General features: G+C 46.2%; 1 protein-coding gene across 8 annotated transcripts in view; it reads right to left on the bottom strand.

Annotated features, from left to right (window-relative positions):
- Positions 1-14,925, bottom strand: part of PHACTR4 (phosphatase and actin regulator 4) — a 633,103-nt gene that overhangs the window by 175,796 nt on the left and 442,382 nt on the right. For all 8 annotated transcript variants that reach the window (XM_086957584.1, XM_086957577.1, XM_086957583.1 and 5 more), the window contains 2 exons: positions 10,128-10,692; positions 9,220-9,479 (listed from right to left, as the gene is read on the bottom strand). In XM_086957584.1, the coding sequence (XP_086813710.1) occupies positions 9,220-9,479; positions 10,128-10,692 (825 nt within the window). The remainder of the gene's footprint in view (positions 1-9,219; positions 9,480-10,127; positions 10,693-14,925) is intronic.

Consider the following 14,925-nt stretch of genomic DNA (forward strand, 5'->3'; position numbering starts at 1 on the left):
CCTGTCGCCATCCATCAAGCCATTCCTGTGCCACCTCCGGCGTATCAAAAAACCACGTTTTCCCATCAGCCACAATTTCTTCGCCTTTTTTGAGGGTTGAGACTCCTCAAGCTTTCCCTGCCTCTCCTTTTCACCGTGGTGAGGAGATTTTTGGGAAGCAGGCCTGTCTGACCTATCAGAGGTCCCTGGTAAGGCCGTGACAAGGGACTCGTCAGAAGTAGAAGGGGGAGACCTACCTCTCTTCTTCGACCTTTTAGATGACACCATCGACGAGGAGCCCTCACTGTCAGAAGACATAAGTTCTTTGCGGTCTTTCATCTTCTGTAGGCAAGTGAGGAGACGTCCCTCTCTGTCCCTCAAGGTCTTGGTGGAGAAGGTTCTGCTGATCTTGCAGTCCGTGGCTTTATGATCCGGATATAGGCAGCAAATGCAGTCCTCATGTTTGTCCTCGACAAACAACCTCTTTTTTGAGTAAGTAGCACAGGCTCTGAAAAGTGCTTTCTTCTCCTTGTCAGACATGACGAAAAAATAGACACAAGTTTAAGAAAATATAGCTAGGAATTGAAGAAAATGAGCAGAGCTCAATGGAGACTCCCTTGCACAACGTGCAGTAGAAAATGTGAGGCTCTGAGGTCCTCTCAGGAAGGTTCTATGGGGTGAGGCTGCTCTGATTGGCTACTGCAAGAATTTGGTCTCTTTTACAAAAAGAGGTGGATAAGCTACAAAATGAGATGAGGCCTAGGCCTATTTTTTCACTTTGTGCTTACTACTAAGGTATTTTCTATTTACCGAGGCTCCCATTCCGACGACGGGGAATGATACAAAGCATGGGAATCTATGAAAGTTCCAATACTGGGGCAATATTACATTTGTGCGGGCATGCCTGCCGGAGCAGATATGCCCCTGCGCTGGTCAGTCCTATGACTGCCAGTACAAGTGACCAAGAAAGAAGTTTTAAAACATGTGCTGCACACTGATGAAAACAAGTTCCACAGATATATGATGGCTATCAAACACTTCGTATTGATAAACCCAGACTGATTCCAGTTATGGATTACCAATACATGCACCCAGAGGGCACATTAGAAGTGCACCATGAAAACCTACCAGCCTCTGGTGTGCCTGCTGACTGGTTTTTGCCAGTCTGCCAACGGAGGCACTGTTCTGACCTCCTAGGGTGAGAGCCTCTGCTCTCAGGAGACCCAGAACAAAAGTCTGCCAGGGAAGAGGGTATAACACCCCCTCCCACAGAAGGACTTGCTGATTAGCCATCCTTGGGCTGCAATCCTCAAAAGGATGCCACCTTTGAAATGCGATATGGTTGCGCCTCACAGGAGAGAAAGTCAAACCTTTTGTCCAGGGCCCCCTCTGCACCTGGACAGGTTGAAAAATTAGCAACTCAGGTCGGCGTTCCACCTCAAAGCTAGAACCACCCCTGAGGTCGGCTACTGTGAGGTGGACATTATTTTTCAGAAATAGCCATGTTTGTGATGACCTATTTAGGAATTGTGGCACAGGGTTATGCCCACTTCAGGGAGCGTAGTGACCCCAAGGGTCAGTAGCCCATTACCTACTACCCTAGACTCCACTAATACCCCTACATTCGTTATTCAGGAGTGCCCCTGGCACCAGAGGAGCAGATCCTGATAACCTCAAGAGGGGGGGGGGGGGGGGGGGGAGAGAGAGAGAGAGAGAGAGAGAGAGAGAGAGAGAGAGAGAGAGAGAGAGAGAGAGAGAGAGAGAGAGAGAGAGAGAGAGAGAGAGAGAGAGAGAGAAAAAAGAGTGGAGAGATGAAGCAGCTGACATGGTTCAGCCCAACTGGCCTCCTAGCCAGAGCCTGCAGCCTCTTTTGGTAGTGGCCGATCACCGTAGAAACCTATTGGTCTCCAGATGCTGGTTTGCACCCTGCACCCGGCTGTCCCAGTGCAGTTGGGGGTGTATGTAAACGAGTAGGAGAACATACCCCTCGGGAATGGTGGAGCCCGCGCCCTTCTGATTGTTCATTTCCGACTTCTCCACAGACTCACGAGTGGGAGCACGGAAACAAGACGGATAGGGTGTACGAGGAGAGCGGCCCCTTTAAGTGGGCGTCGACAACTACGGAGGAAGGCCCGGCACTACAGGACTTCACGGAGACCGCATTGGTGAAAAACCAGGAAACACTGTATGCGGGGTGTGGAAACACCGCGGAGGAGAAGGCGGGAGCGGAAGAGACGAAGAACGGATGCCGAGTTGGAAAAGGAGACCGAGAGAACCGAACGGAAGATCGCGGAGGAGCAGACGGAGGGACCGGGTCCAGAGGCGAGCCAGGAGGCCAACGACCCTGCGAACCGCCGTGCCACACTCCCGAGGGAGGAGTGTGGCTGTCACAAGTACGGCGGCGTTGGGCAGCCTGGGTGGGAAGACGAAGTGCTAGCGAATAGCGTGTACATATCCCTGTTTGTCCAGGCCCTTTAAGCCATTCCTACCCTTCCAATACCCTTCTCCTTCCCTCTTTCCCTGCTCATACCCACCCCTCTATAGGTCTTACACGGAGCACTGTTAAACTGATAGCTTGAGTCACCGGGTTTCTCCTCACACTCCCTGGGTCCCTTGGTGCAACCCTACTAGAGGACTGTGACCTAACGGCCTCCCTTCTTGTTGGTCTTTCTTTGCATGTGGCGAGCCCATCGGTAACTGGATTGAAGACCCCTATTCCTGAGTGAAGGAAACCGGTAGAAGACCAGCGCCACGGACCCCAGTACCTTTGCCTGGGAAAGACTGACCTTTAGGACCAGAAAGACGTTCATTTCAAAACCCATAAGAACCTTGAAAATAAACCCCTCTTTAAACCCTACACCTGGTGTCACGGTCGTGTCTTCACCCACGTCCACACTGTACTACTGGTGCTGCCTTGGACTTTGCCCACCACTCACCTTAATTCCTGGAGATTGGTCCCGTAAGTCGCTGTACTGTACCTGTTTGCAGAACCTTTTCTCCCTTCAATAGTATAACATTGCAGAACTCAAACGGAAAATGCTACTTACCAGAATGCATCCGTTCTTGGCATGTAGGGCTGCAGAACCACACACTGTTGCATTAGATCACCATGTGGTGGTGGGCCCGGATGATTACACTTTGTTGTCTTGGAAGAGTCTTTGTCTGCTGGATGACTCCTCCCTTAGATCGTAGTGCGCATGATCATCGACTCCATCGTCAGATTGTTTTCGCCATTGGGCAAATGATGGAGTTGTATAAGTACAGATAAAAATGACCATGTGCTGTGTATCTAAATAAGATAATACTGGAACAGATATATGTAGCCAGGGAGGCGGGTGGGCGTGTGTGGTTCTGCAGCCCTACATGCCAAGAACAGATTCATACTGGTAAGTAGCATTTTCCGTTCGAGGCATATGGGCTGCAGACCACACACTGTTGCATAGATTGCACAGCAGTTTCTCCCTTAGCGGCAGCCACCCACATCTGTTGCAGTAGTTTGAAAAAAAATTTTTTAGTACAGCCTGACCCACACTTGCTTGTTGTTTTGCCTGCACATCTACACAATAATGTTTTGTAAATGTGTGTGTAGTAGACCATGTAACTGCTTTACAGATATCATCTAATGGTATGTTTCCTAAGAATGCCATAGATGCTCCCAACTTACAGGTAGAATGCAGATTCCACTTACTTGCCAAGCATTCTTGTATGGGGCGCATTTGTAGTCTTGGTATTGGTACTATGAAAATGCAAGATGCCATCATTCCTATTAGCTGAATGAACACTCGAGCTTGTAGTGAGTGTTGTGGCTGAAATCTTTTGATGAGTTTGTATAGCTTGTATTCTTATTAAGTTGGGGTACGCTATTGCCCAGGAAGTATCTATTGTGGCACCTAGATACTGCTGAGATAGGGACGGTTTTAGATGTGACTTCTTTTGATTTATTGTAAACCCTAACTTGTGCAGCAGGCAGATTGTCTGACTTGTGTGCTGTACACATTGGTTGTATGACTTGGATTTTATTAGCCAGTCGTCGAGATATGGGAAGACATGAATGTTGTCGCTTCATAAGTGTGCTGCTACTACTGCTAGACACTTGGTGAACACTCGAGGTGCGGTTGTTACTCCATTGGGGAGCACCTTGAATTGGTAGTGCTTATCTTCTAGTACAAACCTTAGGTACTTTCTGTGAGATTGATGAATGGGAATGTGGAAGTAGGAGTCCTTGAGGTCTAATGTGGCAAGGAAGTCGCCTTTCTGTAGTAACGGTAGAACCTGTTGTAATGTGACCATATAAAAATGGTCTGAATGTATGTATAGGTTTAGGGGTCTTAGATCTAGAATCGGCCTGAGAGACCCGTCCTTATTTAGCGTATCAGAAAATAGAGGGAGTAAACCCCTGTGTTCTGATGTTTTTTTGGTACTGGTTCTATTGCGTTCTTTTGCAGTAGTGATTCCACCTGTTGTCTTAGTAGTGAGAGGTGTTCCTGTGACACAGGATGTTGTCTGGGTGGTATTGTTGGAGGAGAGGAAGTGAGCTCCATGCGATAACCTGGCTGAATTATTTGTCTTAAACACCGGTCTGTGGTGATGGAGTTCCAGACAGGTAGGAACTGTTGTAATCTTCCCCCGACCGGAGTGGAGTGGTCTGGGGGGATGGAAGGGAAGTCACTGTTTGGGGGCAGAGGCGTTGCAATTGTTATTGCCTCTGCTTCTGCCTTTATAATTGTTCCCTCTATACCCTCCTCTATAATATCCCTTATTGGGCGAGGTTTGGTTGGGCACTTTGTAAGTAGAGGAGGTGTTGTCAGTTTGGAAACCTTTAGAGGCGCCCCTATATGAGGAGCGACGAAAGGAAGGTCTATGGGCTTGCGTTTGTAAAGCTCCCATTGATTCTGCCGAATCGGTATCTTTTTTCATTTTTTCCAATGCACTGTCTACATTTGGACCGAAAAGATGTTGTTGGTCAAATGGCTGGTTTAATATACTGGCTTGTACTTCTGGTTTAAACCCAGAGATTCGTAGCCATGCATGTCTGCGCAACAGTACTCCTGTATTTACTGCTCTAGATGCTGTGTCTGTAGTGTCTAGTGCAGATCTTATGGAGGTATTTGTTATTACTTTGCCCTCTTGTTTCAAGACAGCAGCCCTGGCCTTATATTGTTCTGGCAGGTGCTGCATGATAGACTAACTCATCATAATGAGCCCTGTCATATCTTGCTAACAGAGCTTGAGTGTTAGCAATCCTCCATATATTGGCAGCTTGTAATAGGGTGCGTTTCCCTGAAGCATCCAAAAGCTTAGATAATTTGTCAGGGGGTGGAGCATCCCCTGTTGTCTGCGAGTTGGCTCGTTATATTGCATTTGACACTACCAGTGAATCTAGTGGCAACTGTCCCTTAATATATGCTGGATCAGAGGGAGCCGCTTTGTATTTTTTTCTAGTCTGGGGTTAATTACCCTGGCTCTGACTGGGTCTTTAAATATTTCTGGTGCGTGTCTTACCACTCCATTAAGTATTGGAAGTGTGTTTGTGGTCTTATGTGACGTTAATAGTGTGTCCATAAGGAAGTCTTCTTCTATTGGATTTGTATGCAAGTCTACTCCATGGAAAGTAGCTGCTCTATGAATGAGCTGTGTGAACCCAATGGTGTCATCTGGTGGAGATGGTCTAGACGGGTATGCCTCGTCTTGTGGTAGATCTGGTGCATCTGGTGCATTGTAAACTTCCCATGGGTCACCTGATGGCCCAGCAATATCATCTGGGTCATTAACAACATCCATTTGATGATAACTCTCTTGTGAGTATGTATCCCCATAATCCTCATCTTGTGGTATAAGGCTGTGTGTGCTAGCTGGTGAACTTGCAGGAGAAATATATACCAGTATTTCTACTTCTGGTGAAGGCAGTCTTATAGGTGAAGTTTCAACATGCTTCTTTGGAGGAACAGGCAATGGTTTAGGACAGTCCATTTTCCTCTTTTTAGGCACTGTGTACACATGTCCAGTCTTTTTAGAGTCTTTTGCCTTACATCTGGTTGGAAAAGCTCTTCTATTTGTAAATCCTTTTTCGGCGCCGATTTATCTTGTTTGGGGTCGACAGGTTTATGCTTTACAGTGTCTATTGCCTTTGGAACGGGTCTTTGTTTCGGTTCCGAAGGCTTTTCTTGCCTTTTCTTTGGATCTGTGCTTTTTGGATCCGAAGCTTTTTGATCCAGAGTGTTTAGACGCATCTGCCTTTGGGGCCGAAGTGTGTTTCGGTATGGAAACTGCTTTTGGGTCCGCTTTTTTCGTTACCGTGGTCGTTTTCGTTTCGGTAACCTTAAGAACCTCTTTCGACACCGTACTTGGTTTCGGTTCGGTAACTTTCGGTACCGATGGATGTTTGGGTGCCGGTGTTGACTTCGGCTTAAGAACTTTCTGCTTTTCGGGACCGACAGACTGACTTGAGCCCAAGTCAACCGGAGGCTTTTTAATACTCTTCGCTGCCGAGCCTGAAGGCGGGGCGTCGAAGGTTTCGATCGGTGTGTACCCGGACCCGAAGGTGGGGGTGGAACCGAAGCCTGTCCCGGTACGGGGGGGGGGGGGGGGGGGTTTAAACAGGGTCGACGCTCTTACTCACATACCTGTTGACCAGCTGGAAGAAGATCATCATCTTCGGATCGATCCTCTGCTCCGGAAGCTGACTCTTCTGCTTCGGAAGCGACGTCTTCTTGCTGATTTTCGACGTCTACCTCGATCGGCGCATCGTCGATGATGAGGTCTGGTGTGGACGATGATGACTGCTCCATAGCTCTTCGAGCTCGACGGTCCCTGATTGTTTTCTTGGACCGGAATGAAGCGCAGGCCTCGCAGCCTCGACTCTCGTGCTCTGGAGACAAGCACAGGTTGCAAACCTCATGAAGTTCGGTGTGGGGAAACTTGTGTCCACACTCAGGGCACTTCTTGAACGGTGTTCTTTCCATGAGCCAAAAGCCCAATGGCGCAGTTGGGCCGGTCGGCCCGACGAGCGCTGGAATCGAGAAGTGGATCCTTTCTTCGACGCGGGCGACCAGAATCAGTGTCGAAGACGATATTGATGTTGTAGATTGATTTATGAATTCGAAAAGAGATCGGTAACCGGACCGAACGATGAACACATCTGAGCCTGATGGCGGAAAAAAACAATCTGACGATGGAGTTGATGACCATGCGCACTACCGTCTAAGGGAGGAATCATCCAGCAGACAAAGACTCTTCCAAGACAACAACAAAGTTTAATCATCCGGGCCCACCACCAGATGGTGATCTAAAACAACAGTGTGTGGTCTGCAGCCCATATGCCTCGAACATTGCAGTTTCAACTTTTTTAAGTGGAACAAATACGTATATAAAGATACTTGCTATTTTTATAAATTGCCGTGGATCTCCTTCTTGAGTGGTGTGTGTCATTTATTAATGAATGTGTGTATTTGCAAATGTATTGCACTCCTCGGTTCTAAGCCTAAGACTGCTCGACCAAAGTACCCCCTAGAAGAAAACTTTGGGATTGCTTATCAAGCCCCTGTCCACTCATAAGGGAACCCCTGGGCTTTTTGCCCGGTATATGAGATTTTTTTATATATCACACGAAGAGCCAGGTTCCTATACCTCGTTATACAGAGGAGCTCATTGGCAATTTAGTCACAGGCTGGTGATTTAGTCACAGGCTTGCAATTATGGCTTCCATTTTTTGTGTTGTAGAATGTTTTTATAATTCTAATTTTTTGCCTTTTTGCATTTCAGTGGAACTGAGGCCTTCATCCCTCTGCAGAAAATTGAAGCACTACAAGTAGCATCCTTCTCAAAGTTCAGTATCCACTCTTTGGCACCCTTAGACAACAGAAGGTTGACTTTCTGCATCAGGAGTGTGAAGTGCTCCTCCGAAAGTCCCTTCAGTGTGTAAGGAAGGCAAGATGGGGAGTAGATGAGGGTAGGGCATAGCCCCATTGAACAATTTGTCTGACATGATGGACTTCTGGCCACGGACAAAATGCTGTATTCTGCCTCCTATCAGCCAGGCAAGGTCATAAAAGGGCAAACTAAAACAGCTTGGTTTTCACAAAGGCAGGGAAATAATTGGAGGACTGTTGCCCCTGTTGATTTTAATGCAATCTTCCGGTGCCACATCCACTGACTTGAATGGACTGCGTCGGCGTAGTAGTTTGGGAGGGCTGCTGTTCTCTCTGAACTAGCCCCCTGGAATAGCATCAGAATTGTCAGGGTTGAGGAGGATATTGTTTACTTGGTGTCGGCAAACCCAGAGATCCTGCAGTGGCACAACTGTTGTTGAATTGTACAAACATCACAGCAGCTTTTTCTTTGAAGAGCATAGATCACTGAAGGACAAGCCAACAAGGCATGCCTTTTCAGTACGTCACTGGTGCCAACAGCTCAGCTGAAAAAGTATTTAGTGCCTTGTCTAGCTTGGAGCACATACTTGTCTGCATACTGACCATCATGTATCGCTTAGGCTAGTGAGGCCCAGAGATCCTCCGGGACTGCTCACAAGATATTGCTAGTTATATCCCATTAAAGGTGGGTATACCTACCCAAAAGACAAACTGCCTTTATTTGTTGTGGGGTTGACACCGGCCAGGGAAACTCAAGGTGTGCCAGGACCTCTACAGAGTCAAGAGACAACGGTGGAGTGCGATATTTATCATGAAGCCCTTGCACCTTATTGCTGAATTTCAAATAGTGGAATGGGTTTGAGTCTGGGTCTTCTTACGCTTATGCCAGGACTTTGGCTTACTGAAATAATGAGTGGTAAGTGGACTTTTTTACAGGAGAGATATCGTGACAGGGACACAACCTAGAATGGGAACAGGTCCTCTGCTTCAACTGTGACCTATTCTTATGCTCAGCAACATAAGAGTTTAGCTTGTTGGTCCCCAATTGCCTTAGGGTGCACTAGGGCATACTTATTGCAAGCCTTAAGAGTTGTGGCCAGAGCCCAAGCACTATAGGCATACCTAGTGCAGGTCTGTGAGACATCTGCTTCCCGAGTTTTCGGCATAGCTTGAACACTGCTTTTGGTGTGGACATCATTCTCTGGCACAATACGAAAACATTATTTTTTTCCTTTAGAGTGATCAGAAGACTGGAAGTGTAGCTGTGTGGAATCTGTGGTTGGAGATATCCATCATAAATCCAAAGCATCTGTCCTAGTACTTTTCAGTAAATCAGTGATCGGGCAAGACAGGATAAAGATAAAAAGCTTACTGTTGCGGCTGTCATCTTCATCATCATCATCCTCCTCCTCTTCCTCCTCCTCATCCCGGTACAGGATGGGGCCTTCAGAGTCCGAATCACTGGCCTCCTCTTCCTCTTCTTCCTGCACTGCTGAAGGCAAGGTGTTGGGAATGATTGTGACAGACAAGTTGTTTCCCATATGCACATGGGGCCCCGAGCTCGGCTCTGACTCGCTAGACAAATCTTCATCTTCCTCCTCCTCCTCCTCCTCCTCCTCCTCATCATCAGGCCTGAAGAAATAGCACAGTTAGCTTAAAAAGAGTAGATGAAGTGCATACACACTAGACACATTTAAACAGAAAAGGTGAATAATAAAAGCTGGACAGTGGAGAGTGAAAAGTGAGAAATGTGATACAAAGCAAGAGGAAGTGAGAATGAAATAATGAGATGGTAAGAGCGAACGAAGAAAAATGAGAGGAAGAAGTGTGTGGTTATGAAGAAGTAGAAGAGAACAGAGAAAAGAAAACTAAATGCACTAGACGAGAACAGGCGAGAAAGAAAAATAAACAGAACATGAGGGCAAAGAAAAAGAGGTGAAACTACTGGAAAGGGAAGTTCAAAGAAGAACAGTAGCACAGGAAAAGAAGGTAAGACAGGTGAGAACAAAAGATCTTGAAAAAGAAATAAGGGGAAATGGGGGTATGAAGGAAAAAAAGGTATAAGGGTCGGAAGAAGTGCAAAACTAAGGGAGATAACCAAGCAAGAAGAGTGAAGCAGACAGGATACAGTCTAAGAGAAAGTAACTGGCAATTGGGGAGAAGCAGGGATTCAGCATTGGGGGATGAAGTAGTAGGGAATTAGGAGTGTGGGAGGGCAGGGAGAGAGATGCGCTAGGATTGTGGGTGGGCAAGTTTCAAGAGTAGATACTCAGTACTCACACTTTGAGCAGCTCAATGGTCACCGGCAGGGAGTGGACCCGTCCTCCAGAAGAGCTGTCCTCACTTACGCTGTCCTGAGGCTCAAACAATAGCGAGTGAGCCCGATGTGTTCCCTCGGGTGTCACAGGTTGTGGACTAGTGAGGGCCTGCTGAATCCGAATGTGCAGTGGTAGCTGGGAAATCCGAGAGGGTGCCTGAGGTTCTCCACTCTCTGAACCAGCCCTGCTTGTAAGCTCACGCACCGGCAGACTCTCCTCAGGAGGCTCTACAGCAACCTGTGGCTCCAAGATGAGCGGTATGGGGGGCTGGTATCGAGGAGCTGGGTGACGTGGAGGGTTAGGTGGGATATGAGTGGGCAGAGGAGGGGATGGAGAAGGGTGGTTTTGAGCCGCCTCCACAGATACCGGCCGATTGGTCCTTTCACGTGGGTTGACTGGTGCTTTTGGCCCAGCAGCTAGCTCAGAAACAGAGTTCGGAGGCACATTCTTCTTGGGCACCAATGGTGGGGACTGCTTAGCATTTACAGACACAAGTGTGTTTCCCCCAACCACCTGGGTCAACTCAGCTGAAACGAAAGAGAGAGCGTTGCTGACAGATGGGTTAAAAGAATAGCTGTATATTCAGATGCTTACATACTAGTCATTATAAATCTCGCTCTAGATTTCAATACAATACAAGATTTAATATCAAGAGACAATAAATCAGTTACTGTTTAGGAAGGAACTCCAGTTTGGTTCTTTCTAGACCTTACCGCCTAAAAAGCTTCTGCTCCCATTCTATTCAGAATCAAGAGACTACGTAACATAGGAGACATAAGGAAAATTGGGGCTCCAAATTCCAGCATGCATTGGGTTTAAACATGGAAGAATGTCTACTTGTAGTCAGTGCGTCATGGGCAGCACCTCTTTACCCAACGATATTTCACAAAACTGCACTGGGGATCTCAAAGACTTTGAATGATCCATGCATATTGCAGACATATCTTACGGCATTTAGTCCCTCTTTACCCTATTATTTATTTTGTTTCAGACACCAGCTGATCAAGCTCTGCTGCACAATCTGTTGGTCTAATCTTAAGAAGAGGAATACAATCCTGATGAGTTGTTGTATATGCATGAGTTCCTATCTTTCCCTTCCCGCATGAGTGATGTGCATCACTGTATTCTTCTACGGCTGTGATGTGGGGCTTAATATTAATGCTCACTTGCCGAGATGTCTACTCGGTCACAATAAAAACAAGTGTGAGAGTTTGAGCTATTGGCGTTGTCCATGGCAATGTCTTTTATCCATGGGTTTTGGTGGAATAGAGTGGATGTATGTGGTGTGGAGTGGAATTATCTGTGTTGGATTGGACTTGTTAGGTGTGGAATTGTGTGGTGTAGAACTGTGTAGTGGAATTATCTGGCATGATGTGCAGTGGAACAGTGTATAGTAATTATGTGGTATTGAGTGTATTGGAATAATGTGGAGTGGCATTGTGTGAGTGTAATTATGTGGAATGGTGGTAAGTGAATGCGAATGAAGAAAGATTTCTATAGCACAAACTTAGCTACAAAGTAAATACACCTGTTTGGCAGACAGAGGGGGTTCACTAGACTTAACACTGCACTGTCTCACTTGGGTAACTTTTAGGTATGTTTTCTATAGCACAGCCCTACAGTTAGAAAGCAGTGTTTACAAGAACCACTTTCCGGTAGCTAGCACTAAATGTGAAATGCTCAGCTTCTTTATTGCCCATCTTTTAATAAATTGTGGATTTATTTAAAGCACTGATTACATATTGAAGAACAGTTCAGGAGAGAAAGGCAGAGGAGGTATTTTGGAATGTTCACCCTAGAAGCAATAATAAACAAACATCGATTTGAAACACTATCCTGAGAAATGGTATGTGGCATTTAAATTAATTTTAAATAAATGGGTGCTTTTCGTCTATAATGCAGCTGGAGCATCTTAACCTCATAGCTGCTATTACACATTCCTCCCCAGTGCTGCGCTGTCCATTAGAACTAGTGCTGAATGGACGTTCAATGGTCGTGCGCAGCACTGGGGAGGTAGTGCTGCCGTCGGCCAATGCACCGAGGCAGCACTTAAGGGGTTAAAGATTCTAAGGTGCAGTATGTAGCTAAGAAATAATGTGCAAGACCAGGTTAAACCGGATTACTGAAACTATGATGGGATGTTGGTGGCTATGAACTGGGTTATACAACAAAACGCACAGCTGGTTTACACCTTTTTACTGTTTCAAGCATATTGTGATGAAGTGATTTGCCCAGCATCGCACAATATTCCTGGGTAAGTGGCAAAAGAGCGATTGGACAGCAGATCTCCAGGTTCCCAACTCTGGATTAAGACAAAAGTCCATGTCTCCCATTTATAGCAACTTTCCCATTTTACAAAATTTGGGAGATCCGGTGACTGTGGCGAATTAGCAAGTTCTCTTTCAGTACAGAAGGGTAAGTTTCAAGTTTTATCTCACACACACAAGGCCCTATTAGGTGAGCGCCAATATATAATGCATTATATAACATTGTATGCCTAGCAGAGCCAGCTGTTCCTTTAGGTGCATAGTGTTCTTGAGCTACGAATTTGAGGGACACGTCAGCATGACTAAACAAATGAAAAAATTGTACCCCTTCCACATTTCACATTCAAACCAGTCATTGGGGCTACAGGGGCTGCCGTTCCGTGTTTTATATACTTTATTTTTTGTGAAGCGATTTTCTGGACAAAGTTTATCAAACTGCATTATCCACACAACAGAGGCAAACACTAGTTTGGCCTTGCATTGACACTCTTTTCCAAAATAAACTTTTTCCTCTGATGGGCAGGAATGCTTATGCGGTTACGAAATAGAAAAAAAGACACATTAATCACAGATAATTATCTGCTTTCGAGTTTGTAGATATAACTGAGTAAATGGGATTACTTCTCCTAAGGCATAATTTTGGGAACAAAATTTGCAATTCCGAGAGAGGATCCAAATTGCATGTTTATATCTACAAACTGGATACATAAACTTTTTTTAGGTCGAACCTAGAGTCAGCGCACATGCGCTGCTCTGCGAGACTTGTTGTAGTGGAGTATGTAATAGAAGCCCAGCCCACTCGTACCCCATATTTGTAATTGGCTTTTGTCAGTGTCCTACGTAAATGCTGGCGTCTGATTCGTAAAGAGGCTTGTTAGTCCCTCTATAGTACTGCCTTGTCTTCATTTGTAACCTCACATGGCGACTGGCCCTTTTACTTCAGTTATTACATGGTAAGTGTTCTTAAGTCTGTAAGCAATATTTTCTTTATTGAGTTTCTCTTACTGCAGGCACGATGTGTTTTGCTTACTGCAATGCAAATATTTTTTTAAATTACTGTGCTTGTGCTCCGTGTGCAACCGCAGACACTCCCGCACCCTTGAATATCCCGGTAAAAGTGTTTTTTTTTTCTAATAACCATGGCGCCTGTTTCACGGGCCACCATAGACATGTGAAATTGTCCAGGCACCGTGCATGATATTCTACCATGGCACCCGCTTTCATCATTTTTTTAATTAATGTGCTCAGGTGCCACCTCAAACAATTAAACCCTCAAACCCTTGGATTTCTAGGAAACTTTTTTTTTTTTTTTTTTTTTTAACCATGGAGCCCATTCCACAGCCTGCCATAAATGTTAAATTTCAAGGCGCCGTGCTTTATATTATAGCACGGTGCCCACTTTTATTATTTTTCATTAATTATTGTGCTCGAGAGCTGCGCTGCTTAGCACGACACCCGTTTTCATGTTTTGTTTGTTTCTACAACTTTACACGACCTCGGACCCTCCCGCACCCTTGGATATCCCAGAAAACCACTGGATTACCCTGACCAGGCCTCCAATTTCCCAGAGTCAAATCCAACAGGCATCGACATTCTTCTCATGACTGAGACCTGGACAAGAGCGAATAGCGCTGTGGAGTTGGGCCTTGCCTGCCCCCCAGGCTATAAAATCAGACACAACCCCCAGGTAGGGGCGAGAGGGGGAGGAGTCGGCCTGATCTTCAGGGAGACACTAGATCTTACCCAGCTTGACATTAAGGCAATCCCAGGATGTGAACTGATGGGCTTTTCTTTAAATGGGCAGGGAGGTGTCTCATACACGGGGCTGTTATGCTATAGACCTCCGTCCAGTGCTCTGTCGGACGTGACTGAGCTCATGATCTATCTAACTCCCATTCAAGACTTATGGTGATGGGGGACTTTAATCTGTGGCCGATGGTCCTGTGGACACAGCATATAAAGATCTAATCCAGGCGTGCTGCAACATCCAGCTGCAGCAGCTAATACTCTCCCAGACCCATTCAAAGGGCCACATTTTAGATCTGATTTTTGCAGATGCCCGCCATGTGACCATACGGGACATCTTACTTCAGTGCTGGACGGATCATGCGCTTGTACATTTCTCTCTCTCACTTTCTGCCGCCTTAGCGAAGAAAGGCAGTTCAGGAGTTTCTAGGGTGACCAGACAGTGGTCTAAGCTCACGAAACAGCCAATTCTGCTTACTTTGCTTCCGGATGGCTTTACTCTGGGAGATAGTGTGGACATGAGCTACAAAACTCTTAATCAGCGTATTGTGGCCTCTTTGGACTACCTGGCTCCGCTGCGTAAAACTAGAGATTGGACCAATCACGCTAGGCCGTGGTTTTCTGAGGATCTGCTTCAGCTAAAACTCCAGTGCAAGCGGGCTGAACGTGCCTGGAGAAAGAAATATCTTGATTCCGATAGGGCCCTCTTTAAGCGGGCTTTGGCTACCTATAAAGCACAGATTAGAT

Source organism: Lissotriton vulgaris, chromosome 2_1 (assembly GCF_964263255.1).
Source record: "Lissotriton vulgaris chromosome 2_1, aLisVul1.2, whole genome shotgun sequence".
Taxonomy (NCBI): domain Eukaryota; kingdom Metazoa; phylum Chordata; class Amphibia; order Caudata; family Salamandridae; genus Lissotriton; species Lissotriton vulgaris.